Raw genomic sequence first — 23,377 nt, 5'->3', positions numbered from 1 at the left:
AGAGCTGGCCAAGTAAAATCACTAAACTCAGAGTTTCTTCTAGGACGAAACACAATCAAGCCTCATCAATTCTCTTAGGAAAAATATTGTATGAGATAAATGCTAACCATGAGAAATTAAATACCCTTGCTATAGCTTTATCAATCAAGGGAACAGCTATATAACACAGGTTTTTCTTTATGAGATTTATAAAAGGTCTTCGGTCATAATTGCAGCAGCATAATAAGACTCGGATAAACATCCTATCAATTACATCAATTATTAGATGAAAGTCTGCTGGAGTTCAAAGACTTTATTGAAATTTTGACCATACATATGAGGACCCCTGCACAGTTGTGTGAGAGCACCGTCTCAATGAGTCTGTGACATGATGACACTGGATACGTTCACCATTAAACTTAAGTATCCAGAGAAACCCGTTTTGGCATCTGACTTAACCTCACCAAGTCGTCTGATGGATGCAAAAAATAGACAATAAATAAACCAAACGCAAGGCCAGTCACACTGACAAAAAGGTTTAGATTTCCTCCTTGTAGACTTGCAGTTGAAGCCATCCCATAAACTGATCAGTTCAGGGGTAGGCTTACAGCACAGCTAACCTTCTCCTTCAAAATCCCAATGGCTTACAAGAAAAAACCATGACAGCGTAAATTTGTCCTTGTGTACATGGAAAAAGTAAGGACTGTATTTAAATAATAGTATGACCCTAGAGAGTGAAGTTGATGCAGGAGTTGTTCAGACGACTTGGGAATGTCAGTGGATAGAAATGATAAAATCATCCCCTTCACCCAGTAATACGTTTTAACAACAAAAGTCAAATCCCTCCCACAGTACTATGTGATCAAAAGAATTGCCACACAAGTCCGCTTCGTGTAGTGGTATCTGTATTTCATTGCAATGGCAGTGCTGGGTTAACAAGATGAAACAATGTCTCTAAACACACTCCAAGTACCTTCAAAACTAAAACAAGTAATAAACAGTACACCGTGACTCAGAAGGAAACAAAACCATCACACTGGTTTGCTGAAAATAATTGTTTTCGGTTGTTGTGGTTGGGGTAGTCTTTGAACGCGTCCCTTCCAGAAATGCCCTGCTGGTTAAGGTGGAAACAGTCTGTAAGGGCAAACTGTTCTCATCTTCCCTCGCCCCAAACGCTACACTGGGGATGATTTAGGCCTCCAGCTCCAGACCCAAACCCAGTTTATGGCCTCCAGCATTGATGCTCTTCCCGTCTACAAGAGCCGCAAGGGTAAGCTTCACACCTAGAAGAAGAGAAATAAGAGAATGGTTAAAAAAAATAAAGCAATAACCATCATCACAATTTCACTGACATCTTTTAAGATGGTAAGAAACACTGCCCAAGCCACATTACATGGTGCAAAATGAAGGCTACACAGTGTAGCTTATCTTATGGGCTACAATTCTGCCACACATTTGTAAAAGGCAAACAAGCAATGGAGACTGAGCCAAGATAGGTAATGTCTCTGGAGACCACGAAGTTAAAGAAAATAGTAGATGTAATCAAGTAAGTGCCACCATGTTTTTTCCCCACCATGTTTATACATTACTTTGATGTTCATTTATTTGTGACAAAGCTATTCAAATTATATAGCTTAATTTCTTTCGATGGTTCAACTAGTTCCACACTGTACATTTTCATATTTGACACAGAATGATCACATACCTGGTCTCAGTGTCTGAGTGTAGCCACAACCAACAAGGCTGGTATTGTTCACTTTAGCCTGGAGAGAAGAATAAGAATCAGTCTCTACACATACAGAAAACACAAATCAAGATTACTGATTGGGGAGATCGAGAACTTTACGTAATTACATAATTAACATTTTAGTCTGCCAACAAAATCTTGAGCCCAGCTTTCAGAGATGTAGGCCAGCTGTCAAGGGCCTGGAGGTTCAAATTGCCTCTGATTACACTGAAATGGGCACCTACAATTAGAGTCCAACACTCTCCCTGGCTGAGCTCTGAGCTCTTAGTGGCAAAAAGAGAGCATGGTTGGAGACTGTGGCCCAATCATCTACATGGAGTAGAACAGTGGTTACTCACACTAATGTAGGCATCCTTGTCTAGCTGGTACTTGGCTGCGATGCCAAAGCGTGTGCTGTTGCTGCCAGCGGTCCAGGCCAGGTTGACGGATGTCTCCAGCTTGTCGCTCACCTTCTGATAAATGGACCCACCAAACTCTGAGCCGTCATTGCTGTAAGAAATTGGCATAGACCATTATTAAAGGAGCCTTTTTCCATTGTCAACCCCAATGGTTGAAATGCACGTCACTGACAGAGGAACACATTGCAGAATACTAATCTACACAGCGTTTGAGAAAAGAAGTACTCACACGTTAGTGTGCAGCTGGAAGTCGCCAGTCTTGTAACCGACAGCGAAGTTGTTCTGAGTCATCTTGGACTTGGCTGTGTCGAAGGACATTTGGTAGCCGGCCAGCCATCCCTCATAACCGACAACAGCGGCACCATGAATGGTTGGGCCGGCAAAGTCAAAGTCGACATCGCAGCCCAGATTTAGAAATTCACGTTTGTAGGCGGTCTTGACTTTTCCGCTCTTCTTGCTGTAAACGACAGTAATTAGTTAAGGTATATTTACAAGTTCTAGATTTGGAAGACACATTGATAAAAAATAAAAAGGCTTTCCCCTTTAGACCATATTGTCCAAACAAGAGACTAATGAGAGATGCCACAATGTCCCTTATTATGCCAAGACAGTCAAGTAGACAACACGATACAGAATTAGACATATGGTGACATACGATAGCATTCTGTCAACTCATTTGTCTGATCAAGGCTCATATCTGGCATGGAGAAATAACCTCTACAGCATGACACGTACACATGACCTTGAAAGACCTACACACCAAGTCATGTGCCTACTGCTACATGACACCACATTCTATAATAACCTGATAGGCTGACAAACATGGAGTTATACAGCAGGTCTAAGACCACCAACGTGAGTCATTTGAGAGGCCTGTCTGCACGGAGACACCCCCTTCCCCCCCCTCCCCTCCACACAAACATCATTGGGCATGCGTCGCAAACCTGGAATGATTTGCAGTTCATGGAAACATAATACAGTCTGACAGACTGCAATCGAGAGAACCGACAGCATGCGTGTTGCCTTCGGAGATAAAATGCCTTCCCTCGACTGCAACTACATGTCTGACTTGCAAAACAGTCCCTTGGTAGGAAAACAAGGTCAAGCGTGCCATTCTTAGCGCTTATCCATCTAAACAACAGGTACAATTCATAAGGCATTAATATAACAATTAATTGAGCAGCCCTTAAATGCATAACCTAGCTCTTTAAACATACCACTAGTCAAAAAAGGAACACAGCAAACTATCAGTTCAGTTATGATCAGTTATTTTACATACCCTGTGTTAGGAGCGAATGTTGTATCAAAAGTCAGCTTCAGACCTTTGGCAATCTAAAAGGAAAATATTGTTAATATGGCGATATATAAAATTCTGATACACTATTGATTTTTTTTTTTTAAATACTTCTGATGCACACCTGGTCTTCAACAGTGATCTCTGTTCCTAGTGTGTTGTCAGTGTTCCACTTCTCTGTGAATGTCAGGCCATATTCAGACTTCTTGTACTTAGTTTCCAGGCTGCCCACCACTTTTCCAGTGTCAGTGTTGGAGGAACCAGCAGTTTTGAACTCCTACAAGCAATTGCACAAACAATAACTTACATGAAACATACAATCCCATTAGACAAAATGATATGGAGACTCAATAATATATATGCTGGTTGAATAATCACTGTAAAATATATATATATTCTGAAAAATAAAAAGCATAGTAGCACTGGTTACATTTGTCCTATTTATTGACACTACTTGGACTAGTCAAATAATAATGAGCTCAAGAGGATGGTATGAACCAGGTATGTAGTCGCACACAGCAACAACAGGGCAAGTAAGGACAATAGTGAGCTTGTCTCTTTAATCATTACAGTGGGCAGACGTGAGACTTATATAATAGAGTGAGTTGTTCTTACCACGCCAGTAGCTGATTTTGTCTTGACATCAAGTTTCACCACACCAAAGCCTATTAAAGATCAGAAAATTGGTTGCCAAATTCCCAAAACTTGACACATTTACATGATTATACAGGCTAAGAGTGCATTAACAAACATGTACACAGTACCGTATCCTTTGTTGAAAATGTCCTTGGCAGATTTGCCGAGGTCAGCGTATGATGGAGGAACCGCCATTCTGCCTGTGAACATAAATCACAAATTCAGTGTCCAGACAGTCATACAAAAAAAAAAATACTTGCAATTTGCACAAAAGGAGGTAAACAGACAGACATCTTCAAATTGCCTAAGGCTAAGGTCTGATCTGATTAACAGCCAATCAACAAGAAGCACACTGGCACTCACTGATGCTTAGCTGAATGAGCTTTGATAAGAGGCCCCATTGGGCTGCAATGGTCTCCCATGTTCCAGTCAGTTATTCGGAAAGAGGGCCACGCCTTACAGTGAGTCACATAGGGCTGTGCGTTTCCTTTTGGATAAGGTCTGGCTAGCATGGCTACTAGCCTATTTATCTGTACAAACATAACTTGTACACTCCTCTCCAAGAGTCACATTCCAACTGTATCAAGACCATCAAGAGGCCCCATATTCCCTCATCCTTGATTTTTTAAATAAAATCCGCTGGATCTCAAACCCCTTTACTACAAGAACATAAGCATAAAAAATTGGACATACCGTAACAGAAGACTTTGAAATTAGACTGAACTAACGTTACGCCTTCGCCCTCAAACAATTTGTTCAAAAAAGCAATACATTTTTACAAAACCGACACAAGTTGTTAGGGGATTTAAGTTAATGTTACTACACGTACCACAATAGGACAAGATTTTGACACAAAGGACATGCATCCACGGTGTGCAGGCTTACCATAAGTAACTAGGCTAGCTAATTGAAACCAAATTCCCAGAGCCAGTACGTGCAATTGACACACACTGACATTGTTCATTATTGCAACATAACAATTATAAACAAAAGACGCAGTCCAACAAATTGCAACGTTATCTGGGGAAAGTTCATATGCTGATCTGTAAACTAACTGTACTCCAAACGCCTTGGACACACACCCATGCAACTGACTACAATAACTAACGTTAGCAGAAGGCAACCTAAGTGGCTATGCAGTCAACACACTACAGGTTTTACAGTGGGTCTCAAAAGTGAAAGCTGATAAAACAAATCAAATGGGACAGACAGTGCGTCAGTGTGCGTGTAAGCCAGCCACTGTACCGTTACTTTTATTTAGAACAAGGCTAGCTTATCTTACCGTAGCTAGCTAGCTCTTAACACAACTAGCATGCTTTTGGTTAGATCTATGGTTACCGCCTTGACTTTCACTGTAAGTGCACGTGTTAACACGGAAGGCAGACTGTTAACAGTACCAAAACAAAACCAGACTGAGTTTTCTAGCTGCATACAGTGTACAATTCACTCCTGTACACTGTGTACCTTTACTTAACATGGGCCTGAGTCAAAGTTAGCTAGCATAGAAGGCTCCCCAACACTAACGAGCGAGGCAGACTTGGCTAGGTAGCAAATAGCCAAAGCGTGTTAGCTGGCTGGCTAGGTTTTGCAGCATTGCACTGTATAGGTGTTTTAGCTGTTGTGATTTCATCAACGTTCTCATCGGCACTTAACGACGAGGCAACCCTATGAAGAGCATTTCTTACCGGTACAAAGTAATGAAGTTCTATGTAGATATTTCTGGTGTTGTTACAAGCGCTACCGCTTTGGTGAACTTCACCGGTTGGAGGGCGAACTGAAGGAGACTGTAATGTAATGGAAATCCAAACCTATCACGTTCTAAAACCAAAGGACCCTTATCAGTAGTTGTCAAACTTATGCCTGAGTATAAATGTTAACATTGTAAACACAAAATCTTTCAGAACGTATACCACCGTTTACAGTTGGTTGTTATTGATATTTTTGGTGGGTTGATTTCTTTAAAAATGAATTTTTCTTTGAAATTAAGTATATTTAAGGTGACCATAATGCACAGGCTAGGTAGCCTACCTGCTATTCAGATCTGCATATTGAGTAGCCTGTAAGTATAGCTGAGCTGTGTTACTATTTGTGTGATTCAGTCCTTCCATATTCTGAGACTTAGAGGATATGCTGTTGATTGTGCTTGTTTTTACCTGAAGGGGTTTAATTCCAGTCTGCAACAGGCTTGCTTGTTAAGTCTTTAAAGGTAATATATGCTCTCTATAATTCTCTTAATTCTAACCTGAAGTTGGGAACAAAATTAGGCTATTTTGTGTTGGCCATTACAAAGGAAAGTAAAACAATGCATGCATTACTGTTTAGGCTTACTGCCTTCCTTTTTCCTTTTGTCTGCTGTGAAGCAGATCTACACTGATCACTGACTACAGCCTCCAATGTACCCACATAATTGTTGTTTCCATCATAGGCACAAAATGTTGACAACTGATTTTAAGAATATTATTTTGGTGGTGCAAATGATGTCTGTTATCCCTTTCCCCCAGCGGTAGACTGAGCTACCCAACTCCATTTCATCCATCACCTACTCATCAAAGGGTCATATTAAAAACAAACAACAAGTGCGTATGTGAAATGAAAAGTAGAGTGATTGATGATAATACATTACCAAGTGATTTGATTCATTTAAAGATGATTGGATTAAAATATCGTTTAATGATGAAAACAGACTCATGTTTCATCATTTTCATTCATCATTCACAGCACAAAATTGCCATTTATCATTAAGTGGAGAGTGGAAGTAATACAAATGAATGTTCACCTCTTTTAAGGGATGTTGTGCAAATCTTCTACCATAATTGATATGAATCTCTGTTATTCTTCTATCACAATGTTAGGACAAGAGGAGTAACAAGAGTCTGTCAGTTCCTTTACAATAGTGATTAGTAAACACCACACATCAGTGGAATAATCAGCATGGTTTCTTACAACATATTTGTAAAAAAGGAAATGAAAAAGACTAAACTGAAAACTGATATGTGAAAACTAAACCACACTATCACATTTAGATGTGTAACATTTTCCAAGACTGAAGCATCACATGCGGTATAACAATATCTACATACATGCTGTGCCCTCAATGCACTCATGTGGGTATGACACGAGAGGTGAGTTTAGGTGGTCATGGCCACCTGTTGAAATGGGCAAATATGTGATTGTGAAATGAGTGGCAGATTGGTACACAACATTTTCTTAGCTTTTCCTGCTTGTAGGAGACACGGTATTCCAAACGTGATATAGTACAACAATAAACCAGCAGGTGCTGCTGTAACAGGACGTCCAGCTTGCCACCCGTGAAAATTGCCAGTTGTTCTTGTATGAATGGCTGGCACTGTTGAGACTTGAAACAAGACCACCTATGTTTAGAGCATGCTCAAATACTACTACAACTTTTAAAATCGCTTAAGGCGATTTAACAGCATTGCTGTAATATTCCTTATTTATACAACCTCTGCACTGTAGTGTTAACACGTCGTTTATAATGTATGAACTTGTATAGCTTTTCATTTACTACATTAGAATATACAACAAATTCCATACATTTAGAATATAAAAAAAATTCCATACATTTATATAATTTGAAGAATAGGCTAATTGATTAGTTGATTGTTTGCTGACTCTTTGACATGACTTACTACAGCTACCTAACCCACGGCCATGCTACTAAGCCCTTCTCTATTAAATATTTCTAGACTATGGTCCCGGTGAAAGCTGAGCTCTGTTTGGCTCAGGCTATCATTTCACTATCATGATGCAGAAATCCAATACCAAGGCAATGGAATGGAAAGGTCACTCGCATACTTTACCATGTGAACGGCCCTACAACCAAGAAAGGGCGATACAAATTCAAAGGTAATTTCTTGTATTTACTAGTTTATTTTCTAACACGGTGACAACCGGTGATTTGAAGTAACGATTCATTGTATTGCTCAATCACCCTTTAAAACACAGCACAAATGTTGTCACTTACATATCTGTCCAGAAACTAGGAGTCCACCAACTAAATGATAGAATAATACACAATCACTCAAGATCATAAATAACTATAAATATGAATTACACTTTTTTTCCCTACAATAGCCATATTTAGCCTCAGGGTAAGTGGTGTATCACATGATCACGATGCATGGTTTTATTTATTTATTATTACAGTGTTGGAAAGAGGCCATGGTGATAATGGCTGATGAGCTCCTGACCTAAAGGGAGTTTTCATCATCACTTTGTGCACAGCATATAACCATATATAACCATATGAATCAAGTGTACTCAGTTATTGGTGGATCACTTACTAATCCTGGACGTCGAGCCATTGTGGATACAAAAAATGCTTTTGGCTGCAGCACAACTGACTGAAATGGGGCCTAACACTCCATTTTGAGTCTGAGCAGCAATCATGGAATTCAAGAGAAGCATAACAAGAGCCAAAAATAATAGACTTAAAATTGAGAAGAATTTATAAAGTTCACTTCATTTTATTTTATTATTTTTTCCATTCTATATACTTTGCTCAAATATAGTAAATTAAAATCAAAGCACATCAATATTTAATTGTTTTTTTTTTAAACAAAATCAAAAAGTTACTAATAAAAGTAATTTCACAGGGTATGAAATCAAACGAAGGGGCAAACAGTCCTGTTGACAACTCTCAACCTCTGTCAGTAGTAAAGCACTGCAGTTTTAATGCAAGTTACACTCGCTACACCTGTCAGAGTCCCATCGGGTGACGTTGCTGAGAAAAAGAAACTGCAATTCATAAGGACTCCACTGTAACAAACCTGGCATGTAAGATACTACACTGCTGACAAAAATATGCCAATTTTTACAGAGCGAAGCATTACATACATAGATACATACATGATGGGATGCAGTAATAAACACTTGCTGGCATGAATGATCATAATTACATCACAAAGCTTCAGTTTCAATGTCTCCTATTATCTAGTCCTTGGTCATGTTAACAATACCTATAAAAAGTCCCGCAGCTCCAACCGAGGCATCGGTGAAAGAGGGATCTGTAGGAGCCAGCTCCTATGTGAGTATGAATTGTGTGAATAAAATACAGTTCGTTCCTAATAGCAAGTTGATTCAAACCCACATTAAATCATTTCAATTGTGTGAATGAAAAACTGATACAAATGTCTGAGAGAAACGGTTTGTATCACCATAGTTTACTAATGAGTCTAGAAATCTGAATCCACCTTTGACCCTTCGGACTGCTACTGCCTGGACAGATCCTGTACTAAATTTAATCATACTGGTATTTATTTTTTCCCAGTACAGTTGCGCAAAACTTTCAAACTGACTTTACCTGTCAATAATCTGAGTTGCTGTGATTAAATACAGGGAGACTTCAACTGTTCTTGGATGAATCTCTCTTCTTTCCCTTATCTGAGTAAGTGGGAACAGTTTTGAAATATGTAGACTTGGTGGCCTGGTCTTCTGTTCTACTATTATCCACTGGGTGGCAGAACTTAACCTTTCAAATGTTTTCCCCTTCAGCCTTATACAGGGCATAACAGTGGTTCATACTGCAGCTTGATTTTCACACTTTATTCTTTTCAGATTTGAAGAATTGTACTTACATTTACTGTACCTTGTGCATTTTTTGTCAACTGGGAAACCAAAATAAACCCAAAACGGGCAGTGCTATTTAAAACTGCAATTACTAATAAACCCAATGTATACCCCTGATTTAAATGTGTGTAGAGAATCATACAGTACCCTTAGCACTGCAGCAGCCCACTGTTGCTTAACATCTCTAGAATTACAGTGTAAACAAATCTCATCCCTTCACAACAGACACAGCACCATCTCCAGACTGCTCCATAGACAGCAACTCACCCTTGTCAACATATTAGTACTACAATGCATGATCAAACCATATTTGTATCTTTATCTCCCATCATTTTGCTTTAATAAGATGTCTGTGGAAGTGTGGTCATGGTAAAACAGGACTTTCTAATCGGAAACCATTCAAGGCAAGCACTATGATAGTATTTACTTCAAATGTCATTAGGGACTGAAAATGTTAGAGAAACAACTTATGAATTCTATACATTACTGCATTAGAGTGCATGTGGATGACTAAAAGCATGGAGGGGATGTTCTCTCTTTCCCAATACTTTTTATTCATGGTAAGAACCAGAACATTTGCACAATGTTTTCTCAAAATCATAATCTGCTCTTTAGAAAAGAAAGGTGAAAATAGCAAAGATGGGCTGGTGTTACAGTGAAGATCATCTGGCTCTAGTAACTGGTAGAAAATGTACAAATGTGAATCATTGTACAAAAGAGTACATTCTCTCTTCCATTAGGCCAAGATGGCTTAACTCCGTTATCTCCACCCCATCATAAGGTGCAAATCAAAGCTAAATCATTACAAGCGAAAGAATGAATGGCTTAAAATCAGTGTTAATGTCCCTTGTTTTTTTTGTGTGTGTGGAAAAAATGGTATGATCATTAGAGTGATCTGCTTTCCCTCATTGCATTTCCATTCCTTTTTTCATCCAAAGAGTAGGTTGGGATACAAATGGAATTATAAAGACATGTGATTTTTACTGAAAACTTCAAGTTTGCCTCTTTTTCTATCACACATACAATAATAGAAAGGAATTTATTCATATTAAAATGGGGGAACCTGGTTAACAGGAAATTAAAAAGTGCTTGAATGCATTGTTAAAGACTCCATTACAACCGGTGCAGACACACACAAACACATACACACACACACACACACACACACACACATACCCCACTCAAACACACCTCCATCGGCGCTCAGACCCAATGCAGTTGACACACACTTGGAGTGGCGAACATCAGGTCCTGTACAACAGCAGTACAATGGCAGTAGTTGGAATGTTCCATGATCTGGCGCACACTGATTTGTAATGATTAGCCACCAACTTGCAGGAACGAAACAAACAAACAAACAGACAAAGGGTAAATAATATTAAAACCAGAGGGAGACATCTGTCCTCATCTTTCCCCACTCCAGAGAAGTCTGGTGCCCCCTGTGGCCTAGACATAGCCACAGTTAGAGTAGGTCCTGGGGGTAGGTTGGGGAGGGCTGGGGTGGAGGGGGGGTCATTATGAGGCATGGGGTCACACATGGAGAATCTCCATGCTGTAGTCCTCCGTCTCTGTGTACTGCGAAGAGTTTGTGTCCGACTGTGCCGGGGCAAGAGCCTCCTTGTTCTCCAAGTTGGGCTCCATGAGTGGCGGTTTCTCCGAAACAATCTTTTTACAGGTCTCTGGGCGGTTCTGCACATATATTACTCTGTTGTAGGCCTTGAGTCTCCGCCACAGCTGGATGTAGACTTTGCATTGCACATACATGAAGACCAGTCCGCCCGTGAAGCCTATGGCCACCACCACCAGCTTGGTCCAGAATGGCCATTCCAATATCCCTGCAAAGGCACACAGAGATATCAGATGCATGTTTCCCTGTACACCATACAATCAGCTAATCAAGGAAACATGTGCTTTGGGAAGTTCCTGTTAATACAGTATAATTATAAATCATAAAAATGTAATACTTTGTATTTACAAAATATGTATTACATTTTATGTCATGTATATACATATAGGTATGTACAGTAAGGAGTACAGAGAGGAACATTCCAGAATCCAGAACTGTTTGTAAAGAAGCATCAAAAGGAAACCATATACATAAATACTAGTATAATGAACTGACTTAGCATGAGGAATGATGGGATATTAGTTCTTCAACAGAATGTTGTATAATGAACATCTGGACAGTAAAGCAGTCCCTTAGGCCAGTTTAGGATTCTGGGATATAACTTACTGTATATGATATATACATGGTCATCACTTCACAGCTAGGGCCAACACCAAACAGGAGCAGTAATGACATTTGAAGCACAGACAGGGTGCCAAATGAAAGGAAAAGAACACAAGCTCTTGCTTGAAAGAAATGTAGATTTGCAGCACATCTGTACCCTCGCTCACTGGGCACACATGATGGGGAAAAAGGACACAAAAGCTTCCTCTGAACCTTCAAATGATAACAAATATGATACTCTTTCCATAAAATATTTTTAATGTCTTTTCAGGAAACAAAAATATCCATCATTTGAAAGTCAATTTGCAGAGCTCACCAAAAGTGACACAGGAAGTCATTCAGAGCTGTTCTGACTCAGAATAAAAAATAACAAACTAATTTCATTTTTACTGGAAAGCCCTGTCCCTCTCCACTACTAGATATGAATATGAACTCAATGTCAACACTGTATGTGTTCAGATGTGAGCTGCCAACGCGTGGGCTGTAGGAACCACAACTACTCAAACTATTGTCAGATCTACCACAGGTCCTTAATAATAAAGGTTATACTGTACTGCTTTTGGAGGCTCCATATGAAAGGCCAGGATGCAGCTTAAATTTTCCTGCCAAGGTGAGCATTGGTGAGGCACAAAGAAAGGCGGTTAGTATTTGTGGATAGGGGGGTGCTCCACTAATCTATGTGGGGACCAGGAGTGGAGGGACACAGTCTAAGCCAAGCCAGCAAGGGAGAAAGTCAGGAGAGAATGATGCCGTCTTCCCCTAGTGTGGATCACAGGGGCCAGCGGCGCCCCTGCTGCCTCCCGTGCACTGTCCTCTATTGAGACATAATGTGATGTGATATTCTAAGGCGCTCATTCAGAGTCTTCAAGCGGGCCTCTCACCGAGTCAAAAGGTACCCTGCCAATGAGTGACAGCTGTAAGTGTTGGACCTCATTTCACAGAAAACTGCTACCTGTGACAATTTCAACCATGACCTCCGCCTGCTACGCTTCTGATAATAGCATGGAGCCGAGCTGAGCTGACTGCTGGTGAGGAAGTGAGTGTAGGGGACACAGAGAGTGTTCAGGTTGTGGATGCTGGGGCAGTATGATCGGCTTGTCAGGTCAGAAATGATGGATGAAACAACCAGATCATTTCTACCGTCAGGGAGGGGAGGTTGAGGAAGGGGAGAGGCAATCATGTAGAGTATAAATATACATAGATCACAGCTGCAGTGCCAGAATTGTTTAGTAGAACAGATTGAATATTGGGATGGTTTACCTGGTATTCTCCCGGCTGCATGGTTAAAGAGAGTGGGGGTATACTGCGTTACTAAGGATAGGATTAAGCTATTGGCAGGTTGGGAAGGCATAGGATCTATACTCCTGCATACATTAGCATCTGCTAACAACTCCCTGACACAACCAGTGCTGCTGAGGCTGCAATTATAGTGGATAGTGTGCAACTTATTTTAGAACATTAGATTAGGTCCTGTAGCATTTTTTGTGAAAACATGACTGTCTTGAGGCGGTTCCCATGGCATAAACGCATTGCACCTCTTCTCTGCCGGGCTGCAGAAATGATACCATAATATCTACCAAAAGCAGCAATCAACCCTTTAACCCAGCCAACCTCTCCCCATGAGTCTTCACATTAAGGTTTATATCAGTTGTTCAGTCGAGTCATTAGTGTGAGACAAAAACACAACAATCCCACCAGGACCCTCTCCCACACACTGCACCACCCTCAGGGACACACATCAAGGAAAGGTTCAGGAGCAACATGGAGAGACACTTAAGGCAGCTTACGTCAAATTCTCTTCCTTCCATCAGATGAACCACATTGTCATTGCAAGAGCTACTGCTCCCACCTCCCCACCCCTCTCCCCACAACCCCCGCCCCCCCAACAGCAGCTGCGTGTGGGCTAGATGTGGGCCGGCTCAGGGGCCCTGTCCTCAGCCCGCACTGGTATCAGTGGAGCAGCTGTTTTACATGGAGCTTCAAAAAACTAGAGATCTGAGGCACATGAAACATAATAGCATCTTCAGCGCATCCTTATCTGCACTAAGTGCCGTCGGATGGAAATGAGAAACTAAATGAGAAAATAGGGGGTGTCATTAGGCTGCTCTAATCATTCCCTTTTATGGGCGAGGTGATCACCAGCCGAGTCATTTTCCCCCTCCGCTAACGGCTAACGCTGTGGGAGATCTGGAGCACTGGTCTGAGCCTGGGGAGCCGAGGAGGACAGGAGAGAGGGCAAGAGGAGGAAGAGGAGGCCTCGCTAGGCAGACTAACACTTGGTTGGGGGGTGGTGGGGACTAACCGTCTCTGATCTCCTCCGCCGTCCGGTCGATGAGCACATAGAGTGACCACACCACGCAGGTGATGGCGATGACGTGGAAGGTGACGGAGCACATGATCTTCCTCCTCTCACTCGCGGTCATCTGCAGCTTCTCCCACTGAGAGACAAAGACATGCACACACACACACACACACACACACACACACACACACACACACACACACACACACACACACACACACACACACACACACACACACACACACACACACAAACACACACAATTAAACACATGAACACTAGGGGTACAGCACTTCACACTTCAGACTTCACACTGAGACATATACAAACTAGATCACAAGTTTGTATATCCCACTACAAATGAAACAATCATGTAAAAATGTAATTTGGAATCATTTGTTATTGAAAGAGACATACAGTGTTCACAGTGTTTCACTTAGCATTGCGCTAGCCTCTGCTACGGAGAGGCATGCTCAGGCACGCGGGCACACAGACACACACACACAGACACACACACGCACACACACACACACACACACACACACACACACACAGTCACAGACACGCACACACCCAAACGCTTTTTCTCCTGCTGAGACAGATTAACAGACAGACACAAACACTCTCATACATACAAACTTTCACCTGCAGGTTCCATCACTTGAAAATAAACATACATTCACTAAGACACAACACACACACACACACACACACACACACACACACACACACACACACACACACACACACACACACACACACACACACACACACACACACACACATAGTATCCCCACACAGATGGAATATTATGCACTGCAGCGGTGCTCACGGTGAGACTAAAATACAAATATGGTGTAAAGTTGTTGTAAGATGCACACAACCATAACAAAGGAGCAATCACAAACTGAAAACACACACACACACACACACACACACACACACACACACACACACACAACACACAACAAAATAAGATACAAACAAAACACAGTGTCTCACTTGAACATACAGTTTCCATCATAGTATGAGTGGATAGCGCTCTCCATGACAACAACAGAGGCAGCACAGCCCCTCGCTGCAGTGGCCTGGCCTTTCCCCTCTAAACTGCAGGATCAATATTTGATGTGGATCAGTCAATGTGATCTTAGACCAGTGGCGGCTCTTCAACTATTTATAGGCTGTAACTCAGTCCAGGACCCCCACGAAAAAAACATTTTGTTGTAAGGCCTTGAAGTGCTAAATTTGCTGTTCAGTCATTTCATTCCTATTGATAAAGAATTCCATTTAATTACGGATGCACGCAAAAATGTCCATGAACAGCGTGTAATCCCAGCCTTGGCATTTCGATGGCGCCCTCAATTCCAAAGTAAAAGGCTTTAGTGTGAACTAGAGACTAAGGTAACACATATTTCTCTTCTCTGCTACACAAACATTTCCAGCACACAGAGATCAAAGTGCCATTGATTGGATAAATGGGTTCCATCCCAAAAAGCATGAATCATGCCTAGGGAGGACAGAGGGGGTGGGGAGGGGGAGGGTAGCACACCCACCCAGGAAGGCAGGCAGGCAGGCAGGCTGCTTACATGATGTGCCTGTGCTAAACCACATTAGAGTGCTGTGTTTCAGCCCTGTGAAACAGAGTCTGCCACCAATTTGGCCTTAATAATTGATCATATGGCAGCCAGATAATAACAGAAGGTATACACCTACAAGTACTCATACATACTGAAACCATAGATGGATAGATACACTGAGCGAGAGAGTGAGAGACAGACAGACAGAGAGAGAGAGAGAGAGACAGAGAGAGAGAGAGAGAGAAAGAGAGAGAGAGACAGACAGACAGAGAGAGAGAGTCAACATGGACTCAAGATGATTATAAAATATTGAAATGGAAAATGAAGCAGAAACATTTCTAGCACAGAAAGATGAAAGTGATCATGCTGTGTCGTAGAACAAATTCCTCTAAAAGTAAATAAATATTTTCACCACAAATGCCATCCCCCCAAAATAAGAGTGCTTGTCACGTCTTTCCCCTGGCACACATTAATGCGCACAAATATATATATATATGTGTTGCCTGCGGAGCTGAAACCAGCCGATCAAATATGTTTCGACACGGCCTTACCAACCAGGAGCATTCTGAATTCGATTGATTGTAGCAAAAGGGTCAAATGCCTCACTACCATTAACCTACGCTGACAGCTGGGCACTGAGTCACCTCCCACCTGATTGGCTTGGCTGTCAGGACCTGCCTTGTGTGTCAGCATCTGCCCTAGAGCACTAAACATGAAGTTCATTAAGAGAGGTCCTCTCTCAGGACTGAGGGACAGAAGGCACGTCACTGGCTTTCCTCAAAAGACTAGACATCGAGGCAGAGGGAATTCTGATGGGAAACCTGTCTGCTATGATGGCAATAGTCTTGAGCTAGAATTTTTTCATTGTGTTCCAGGAAATACACAAAAACATACAAATTGTATCTTCGACAAAAATGAACCAAAACGTCACACCATTATTAGTTCTATCCCGTTTCACCAGTATGCCCAATTGTACCATTTCATTTGGATGAAAAACATTGAGTCTTCTTTTGTTGGGGAGAAAATTTTAATTAGTCATACATTCAATAGAACAAAGAGAGGACAGATGAGGAAAAGAACCTGACCTTTTCCACATGTTGCTGAATGGTAAGCTGAACAAACTCAAAGGGCATGTGTGCGTGTGCGGATGTGCGTGTGTGCGTGTGTGTGTGTGTGTGTGTGTGTGTGTGTGTGCGTGCGTGTGCAGGTGTGTGCGGATGTGTGTCTGTGAGTGTGAGTGTGCGTGTGCGGATGTGTGTGTGTGTGTTACCTTGCGCAGTGGCTTGAGTTTGGTCTCCATGATGAACTCATACTTGCAGAGCTCGCAGCAGCGTGTGTCTGAGCTCTTGATCCACTGCTGCAGGCAGGACTGATGGACAAAGCGCAGGCTGCCTGTGCAGTGGCACGGCGTGATCAGCGGACTCTCGTCATCCCCCTCACAGTGACAGATCCTACACACACACACAAATATATATATACATATACTTACAGTCAAACTGTCTTTAGAAAGGTTCACATCTTGGATGTCCTTTATTATATGTATTTAGTGAGTCATACAGAAAACGGCTATTTCACATAGACACACATTCACTACATCTATGAACACTAGCATGTCAAAACTACAACAAACTAATTTGGTAAAAATGGGAGCAGGTGGGCGCATTTTGTTTACAAAAACGCCTTTGACAACAGCTCTGAGAGTATCTTGCAGGGTTGAAAAAGAATGGAATTAATTTACAGAGATGAGACTGTTTATCCGTGATGAACAGAGGTGAAAATGAATCGAGAAAGGTGATGTATTTGCAAATGTGATGTGTGTGGACCTGGGAGAGGCTTGAGAAAAAACATAAAAAGTGAAGAAACTTTTCTGTCAGGCATGTCTGAGGACACCACCACAGAGGCAGGCCTAGCCTTCCATTTGGTCAGCCAGAGCCCATTCTGATTACACCAGAGCCCAGTGCATTAAATCAACACTCTCAGTTCGCCGATAGAGCCTTGGTTTTTAAGGAGAGGTTCGATCGCACATTCATTATACAGATTGTGTACAGTGGACCCTTTAACAGCCTTAAATCATATCAGCGCCAGCTGCTGGCACTATACGGCTAGTGAACAGATGACAGGAGCCATTTGTCAGTACGGAGGAGTGGAGGAGAGAGATAAGATACAGATTGCTAAAGTTAGAGAAAGAGAAAGAGAGAGAAAGCGAGAGAGTGTTCTATGGGAGAGAGGCAAGGGGCAGCACTTTGAAAAATGTCATTTCACAACAGCAACTACCGTCAACAAATTTGGAAAATACTTTAAAGAGTGCACAACCGAATGTGTTTACAGAGATGCAATATAAACACATGAACGTGTACATACATATTCATCTAAGCCACAAACACAGGGAGAAAAATACAGAAAAACAACACAGGCACAGCATTGGGGGAATGTCCTCTCTCTAAGAGAGCTCGTGATGGATGTGAAACACAAGCGTGAGGCCAGCCGCCACTTTCACATCTCTCTCTCGTGTTTGAGGAACTGCTGCCTGCCCCCGAGCTGTTTACAAACTCACAGCTTCAGAAGACAACATCAAAGACACACAAGCATTAACAGCGCTCGTGAAAGTGTATGGAGGAGGCAGCGAAAGCCTCCTATGCCTCCACCGCTTGAAAGAGCCTTTTGTGGACACGCTATGATACATCATCAGGAAGCCAGTGGAGATAATTGCTTTGGAAATGGCCAGAGGCTGAGAGGGAGGAACTGGGAGCAGAACAATTATTAAGCCCTTTGCAGCCATTCCACCACTCTCAGATGCCCAGATAGAAGAGATACACAATAAAGACTAGGATGGCAGAGTAGCGATGATCAAAACAGATGAATGGGCTTTTTGGGGGTCAGTCTTAGCAGGTATTCAATAACAACCAAATTCTATGTGGCTATTCTTGTTGTAAATAGTTTTTAACTAAAATGTTAGTTTTCACTCGATTGCTTCCATAACTATGCAATAAGTTCATACAGTAACATCAACAGGAACAGGGTGATAACTTGATTCAAATTGACCTTGATGCACTGTGTGTGTGTGTGCGCGCGTGTGTGTGTCCAGCAGCTGTCTATTAATTTGAAGATAACTGTACTGACCAGTCCTTTACGGTGCCAGTGCGGTTAGTACGTCATTTTGTGTCTTATTTATCTCTGGAAAATCTGTGTTACCCAATTACATTTTGTCTAGAGCAAAAATGTCTTTCTTGGTAACCCCCTCTTTTTCTTAGAAGATAGATTGTGTCTGAGATCATTTGGCTTTTCTGAGAGAGAATGACCAGGATGTTATTTGTTCCAAGGCCCTACTGATCCGGTCAAGGCCTTACAAGATTAAAAGACAGCACTAACAAAAGCTAAAATAGGCCCTCTTTATATCCTAGACACGACAGGCTTTCCATAGCTTCAGACAACTTCCTGCAAAGGCACTCTACCGAGAAAGTAGAGATACAGAGCACTTGCAGTTTACCTTGAAGCCATCTTGTTTGCATGCGCTGCAGCATCTTGTAGCCTCCTTTATATGCCACTTTCAGGCAGTGCTGTTTTCATTTGAGGTTTAAAAGCACAGCCATATATTTACTAATGATAATACAGTCTAGACTCACATATGTTCCTCTTTGGTCCACTATATCTATTTTGAAGAGATAGCCATCAGTGTGTCTAAAGGAAGAAGGACATAGGCTACTAGATCAATACTAAATCTTCTCAAGAAGTCCTAAGTACCGTCACAATGCTTGGGTCTGTCACCTGAGAATATCCGACCATCACAACTGACAAACCACCTCCATGATAACCTTCCACCTCCCACATTCAAATCATGAAGTTGCTTCTGTTTTAGTATGCACTCTCACTCCTTTCTTTAAAATGTATCAAAATTGCATGACCTATCTGTTTTTACAACATCGTGGTGAAATTGCCACATGCACAAAGGGAAAGTAATAGAACAAGGTGCTTTGTTCTTCCTTCTTTGATTTTTCAAGCCCTGTGCAGCAGTAAGTTAGAACTTCTTAAGCTAATCACAGACTCCTAGATCCACCCAGATTACAGAGCTAAAATCCAATTAGTACATTTAAAAAGCCTTCCCCATTCTTTGCCACCTCCCCTCTCTGTGTGCTTGGGATGCTGAAAATGCCATCCCAGATCCCAGCCTCCTGTGTTTCAGCAACTACTTGACGCAGTTTGGGGAGGCCATGAAAGAGAAGAGTGTGTCCTGTCCTATAAAACATCCTGTGAAAAATAAAAAACACTCTCACTCACACACACACACACACACACACACACACACACACACACACACACACACACAGCCTATCTCTTTATCTTTCTCTCTGGCATAACCCTTCATCATGCTGATACACGTTCTTGCCGCTCATGCGGTAACACATACAGGTGTGCACTTAGCCTTGAGCCCCCCGGGCATTATTCCAGCTCGCTGACCTGACAAGCTTCGTCACAGAAATCTGGAACACACAACATCTCGGGCTATTTTAAGGCAATAATCTCTGCTACGCTCTCTGAGCTCCCCACACCTCAACTATTTTCAGAGCACGTGTTTCTGCAAGGCGGTGTGTGTGCTTCCAGGAGGACATGTGGAAACGGGAAGCTGGCCTGAGACCGGGTCCAGGCTGTAAACAAATCAGGTGGTGCCACTGTGAGAGAGCACTTAGGCTCCAGGGACCAGGTCTGAGATCAGAATCTTGGAGGAGGATCGCTTTGCCGGGTACTTTAATACGTCACAGGGATTACATTTTTTTTTAGCTGCAAACTGATCTTAAAACACTTCGACTGTGCGAGGAAAACATTGTGTTGCTTAGCCCTGAAAGAGTTTCCAGTACCTCCTTTAAGTACATTGAATGAGCAGGGAATGCAAACCAGCCTTTGGACATAGAAATCACTAATAACCAGCTCCACAAAAACAGCAAACAATAAAATGTTGACATTTAATGTAGATGACTAACTCTTCACTCTCTGATGTCATATCCTACAAGTCCTGATGTGTGAACAGACAGGCCAATGAACCTGGATAGCAGAGGCAGATCTTGGTCATCTTGCCCTGTTTCAGTGGTGGGCTAGCTGCTTCTAGCTTCTGTCGTATTCCCTTCCCTAATGCATTCCCCTGCCGAGCGGCCAATGAGAAGACAGCCAGATGGAGGATAGAGAAACACCAGTGCAGCAACAGACCAGTCAACACTCCTCTGGCTCTCTCAGGCTTTCCCTGAGTGCCAACTGCTAGCTGGAATATTCCGCACACACACACACAGGCTTTTAAAACCAATCCATAACAGCATGTGAAAACGTACTCACTGGTATATAAGACTAGCCTGGCCATTACCAGCCTGTGACTCCATTTCATTCCGTCTTTCAGTCTGGGCCAACCCAATGCATTTTGGTTTCCGAGATGGGCGGGTGCTTATCTTGAGGTTTAAAATCATTGGAGTTCCCTTAACCAATCAGCAACGTTTAGTAAGCATTCGGTAGATTAAACTCTTCCCAAAGCCAGTTGGGAGAAGAGCTACGACGTCCTTTCCAATCATAAAACTTACAAGAAAATACTCTTGTTCTCCTTTTAATTTTCTGATGTTCTCGAGAGTTGAGACAACTTTTCCGATAGCTTTTCGTGTCTTTTCCTCCAAGGCGAGTTTTGCGTCACAGCTCTGAACTGTTCGCTGATTGGTCCTGCAAAATTTTGAGTTCTGGAGACGATTGTCAATGGGGTTGGGCCAGACTGAGTATGAGCTTGAAATCAATTCAGGCGGAAATACGTAGGCTGGTGTCACCAGGCTAATATAAGACTATAAGACATAGTGATAGAGCATGTGAGCCACAGATGGAAAGCTGCAAGGCCTGTAACCATTGAGAGCAGCTCCTGTGCTGCGGTCTAATGCGTCTCAATCAAACGTTGATCATGAAGACAAATGTAAAGACACTTGACCCTGACATGTCATTCACACAGACATCAGTCACTGTTAGTGACACTGTAGGTCTAAAAAATACTTTTTGACTGTGAGAGAGCAGCATTGTGGAATTGTCATCTGTATTAGGATTTGGTCTTCTTCAGTCGAGTCCTTTAGCCTCTAGACTGCAGCTCACTCCCAGACCTGGTGTGGTTGGCAGAAGTAGAGGGGGGAGGGAGGGGGTGGCGTGGGGGGAGGGAGGCCGGCACTGGGAGATCTACATGAGCACCATTCACAGGGGAGGGAGGTCTGAGCGGAGTGGGGCAGGGCGGGGCAGGAGCGGGACGTCCTAGAGGACCCACCTGCAGCAGTCACCCGACAGGGAGTATGGCGAGATCGGGCCAGGTGAGGGGCAGGGGTCCAGGTCGCTGTCGCACTCCAAGGAGCACAGGGGGGCGCGGAGGCCCTCCACCTTCAGCCGCCAGTGCTGCATGGGCAGGGGCTCCTCCTCAAACACCTCGTCCTCGCCCACGTCCTCGGCGCAGAAGGACTCGCTGCCTTCCAGCAACGCGCTGGCAGACTTGGTGATGTGCAGGCGCGAGGCCAGGCTGCCCAGCTCCGAGGCGTGCAGGCTGCCGGCTGTGGAGGAGCGGGTGAAGGGGAAGAAGACGCGCAGCAGGTTGGAGCCCTTCTGGGGATCCGGTATGGGCACAGGCACGGGCGGCGCCGACAGGGTTTGCTCGGGAAGTGGGCCGCCCACAAACTTGTAGTTGGTGGCGAAGGAGGCCGGGTGGGCAGGTTTGCCAGCGAGACAGGCTTTGCCGTGGGTGACCACGCACTCGGGCGCCACCTCCAGCTCCACGCCCAGCTCCCCATCTGAGCATGTGCGGTCAATGAAGTGGAGACCGTTGCACAGGTTGTCCATCCTCTGGCCCATGTCATTGAGGGAGCGGGAGAACTTCAGCGTGCCGTCGTCTCGCCGGATGTTCACCGGGGCCTTGAGCAGCGACAGCCAATCCGCTCCGAACGCGGCGGGCTTGGGCTTGGGTTTGACGGGTGAGTCCGGCGGGAAGTACAGGGTGGTGACGCTCTGGGGGGACGTGGCGCTTTTGCCATTTGAGTTGAGCAACACCACGGTGGTGTGCAAGGGCTTCTGGGAGCCCTGATCGTGTGCCACCACAATAGAACTGGCACACAACAGAGTGGTGGAGACAGACGCAGGCAAGAGGGATGCAAAAAGAAAAGAGAAAGAATGGGAAAGAAGAAGAAAGAAGAAAATGAAACCCCAAAATGGCATGCACTGGTGATAACAAACAGAGGACTCAAAAGGTGGGAAAGGACAGAGCTAAGAGGAAGATTAGAGGATCATGCGCCCGAGAGGGAGTGAGAGCGGCCTTCACAACTTATGGAGGGATCAGTTACCTGTCTGAAACACATGAACCCTGAACCTTAAAAGCAAAGGTTCGGTCCCTGCGTTACACAGGGGACACATGTAAGACAGCTAAAGGTTGGAGTCAGCATATGACACAGAGCACAGAGTACAGCGTCAACATACCTGCAGATGTCCTGGCTAGAAGGGGTGACTGAGGTTCGGGAAAAGGTGCTTGGGGCGTTTACTGATGTCGGGCTCCCCGCCTGGATAATGAGAGAGAGAGAGAGGATGCTTTTCATTGGTTTGTTCAGTTACTTGAGCATCACTTGTCATGCCAGGTG

The 23,377-nt window shown here is 43.2% G+C and overlaps 2 protein-coding genes across 3 annotated transcripts in view; both read right to left on the bottom strand.

Annotated features, from left to right (window-relative positions):
• Window positions 1-277: 277 nt before the first annotated feature.
• On the bottom strand, window positions 278-5,862 carry vdac2 (voltage-dependent anion channel 2). The gene is made up of 9 exons (XM_080848939.1): window positions 5,740-5,862; window positions 4,183-4,254; window positions 4,034-4,083; window positions 3,543-3,695; window positions 3,404-3,456; window positions 2,354-2,581; window positions 2,065-2,215; window positions 1,685-1,742; window positions 278-1,262 (listed from the first exon to the last, which is right to left on the bottom strand). The coding sequence occupies exons 2-9, from the start codon at window positions 4,247-4,249 to the stop codon at window positions 1,171-1,173; spliced, it is 852 nt and encodes a 283-aa protein (XP_080705065.1). The 5' UTR covers window positions 4,250-4,254; window positions 5,740-5,862; the 3' UTR covers window positions 278-1,170.
• A 2,811-nt stretch (window positions 5,863-8,673) lies between these two features.
• marchf8 (membrane-associated ring finger (C3HC4) 8) overlaps window positions 8,674-23,377 on the bottom strand; it is a 59,964-nt gene continuing 45,260 nt past the window's right edge. Inside the window, exons 4-10 of one of the 2 annotated variants that reach the window (XM_080849280.1) lie at window positions 23,220-23,299; window positions 22,027-22,851; window positions 17,023-17,203; window positions 14,176-14,311; window positions 13,134-13,148; window positions 12,428-12,475; window positions 8,674-11,478 (exon numbers count right to left, since the gene is read on the bottom strand). In XM_080849280.1, the coding sequence (XP_080705406.1) occupies window positions 11,174-11,478; window positions 12,428-12,475; window positions 13,134-13,148; window positions 14,176-14,311; window positions 17,023-17,203; window positions 22,027-22,851; window positions 23,220-23,299 (1,590 nt within the window). In that variant the 3' untranslated portion in view covers window positions 8,674-11,173. The remainder of the gene's footprint in view (window positions 11,479-12,427; window positions 12,476-13,133; window positions 13,149-14,175; window positions 14,312-17,022; window positions 17,204-22,026; window positions 22,852-23,219; window positions 23,300-23,377) is intronic. The other variant, XM_080849281.1, reaches the window with a different exon arrangement.

This window comes from Sprattus sprattus (assembly GCF_963457725.1).
Source record: "Sprattus sprattus genome assembly, chromosome: 12".
Lineage (NCBI taxonomy): Eukaryota > Metazoa > Chordata > Actinopteri > Clupeiformes > Clupeidae > Sprattus > Sprattus sprattus.
Note: the sequence above shows the minus strand (reverse complement) of the source record. Positions and strands in the feature narration are given on the sequence as shown.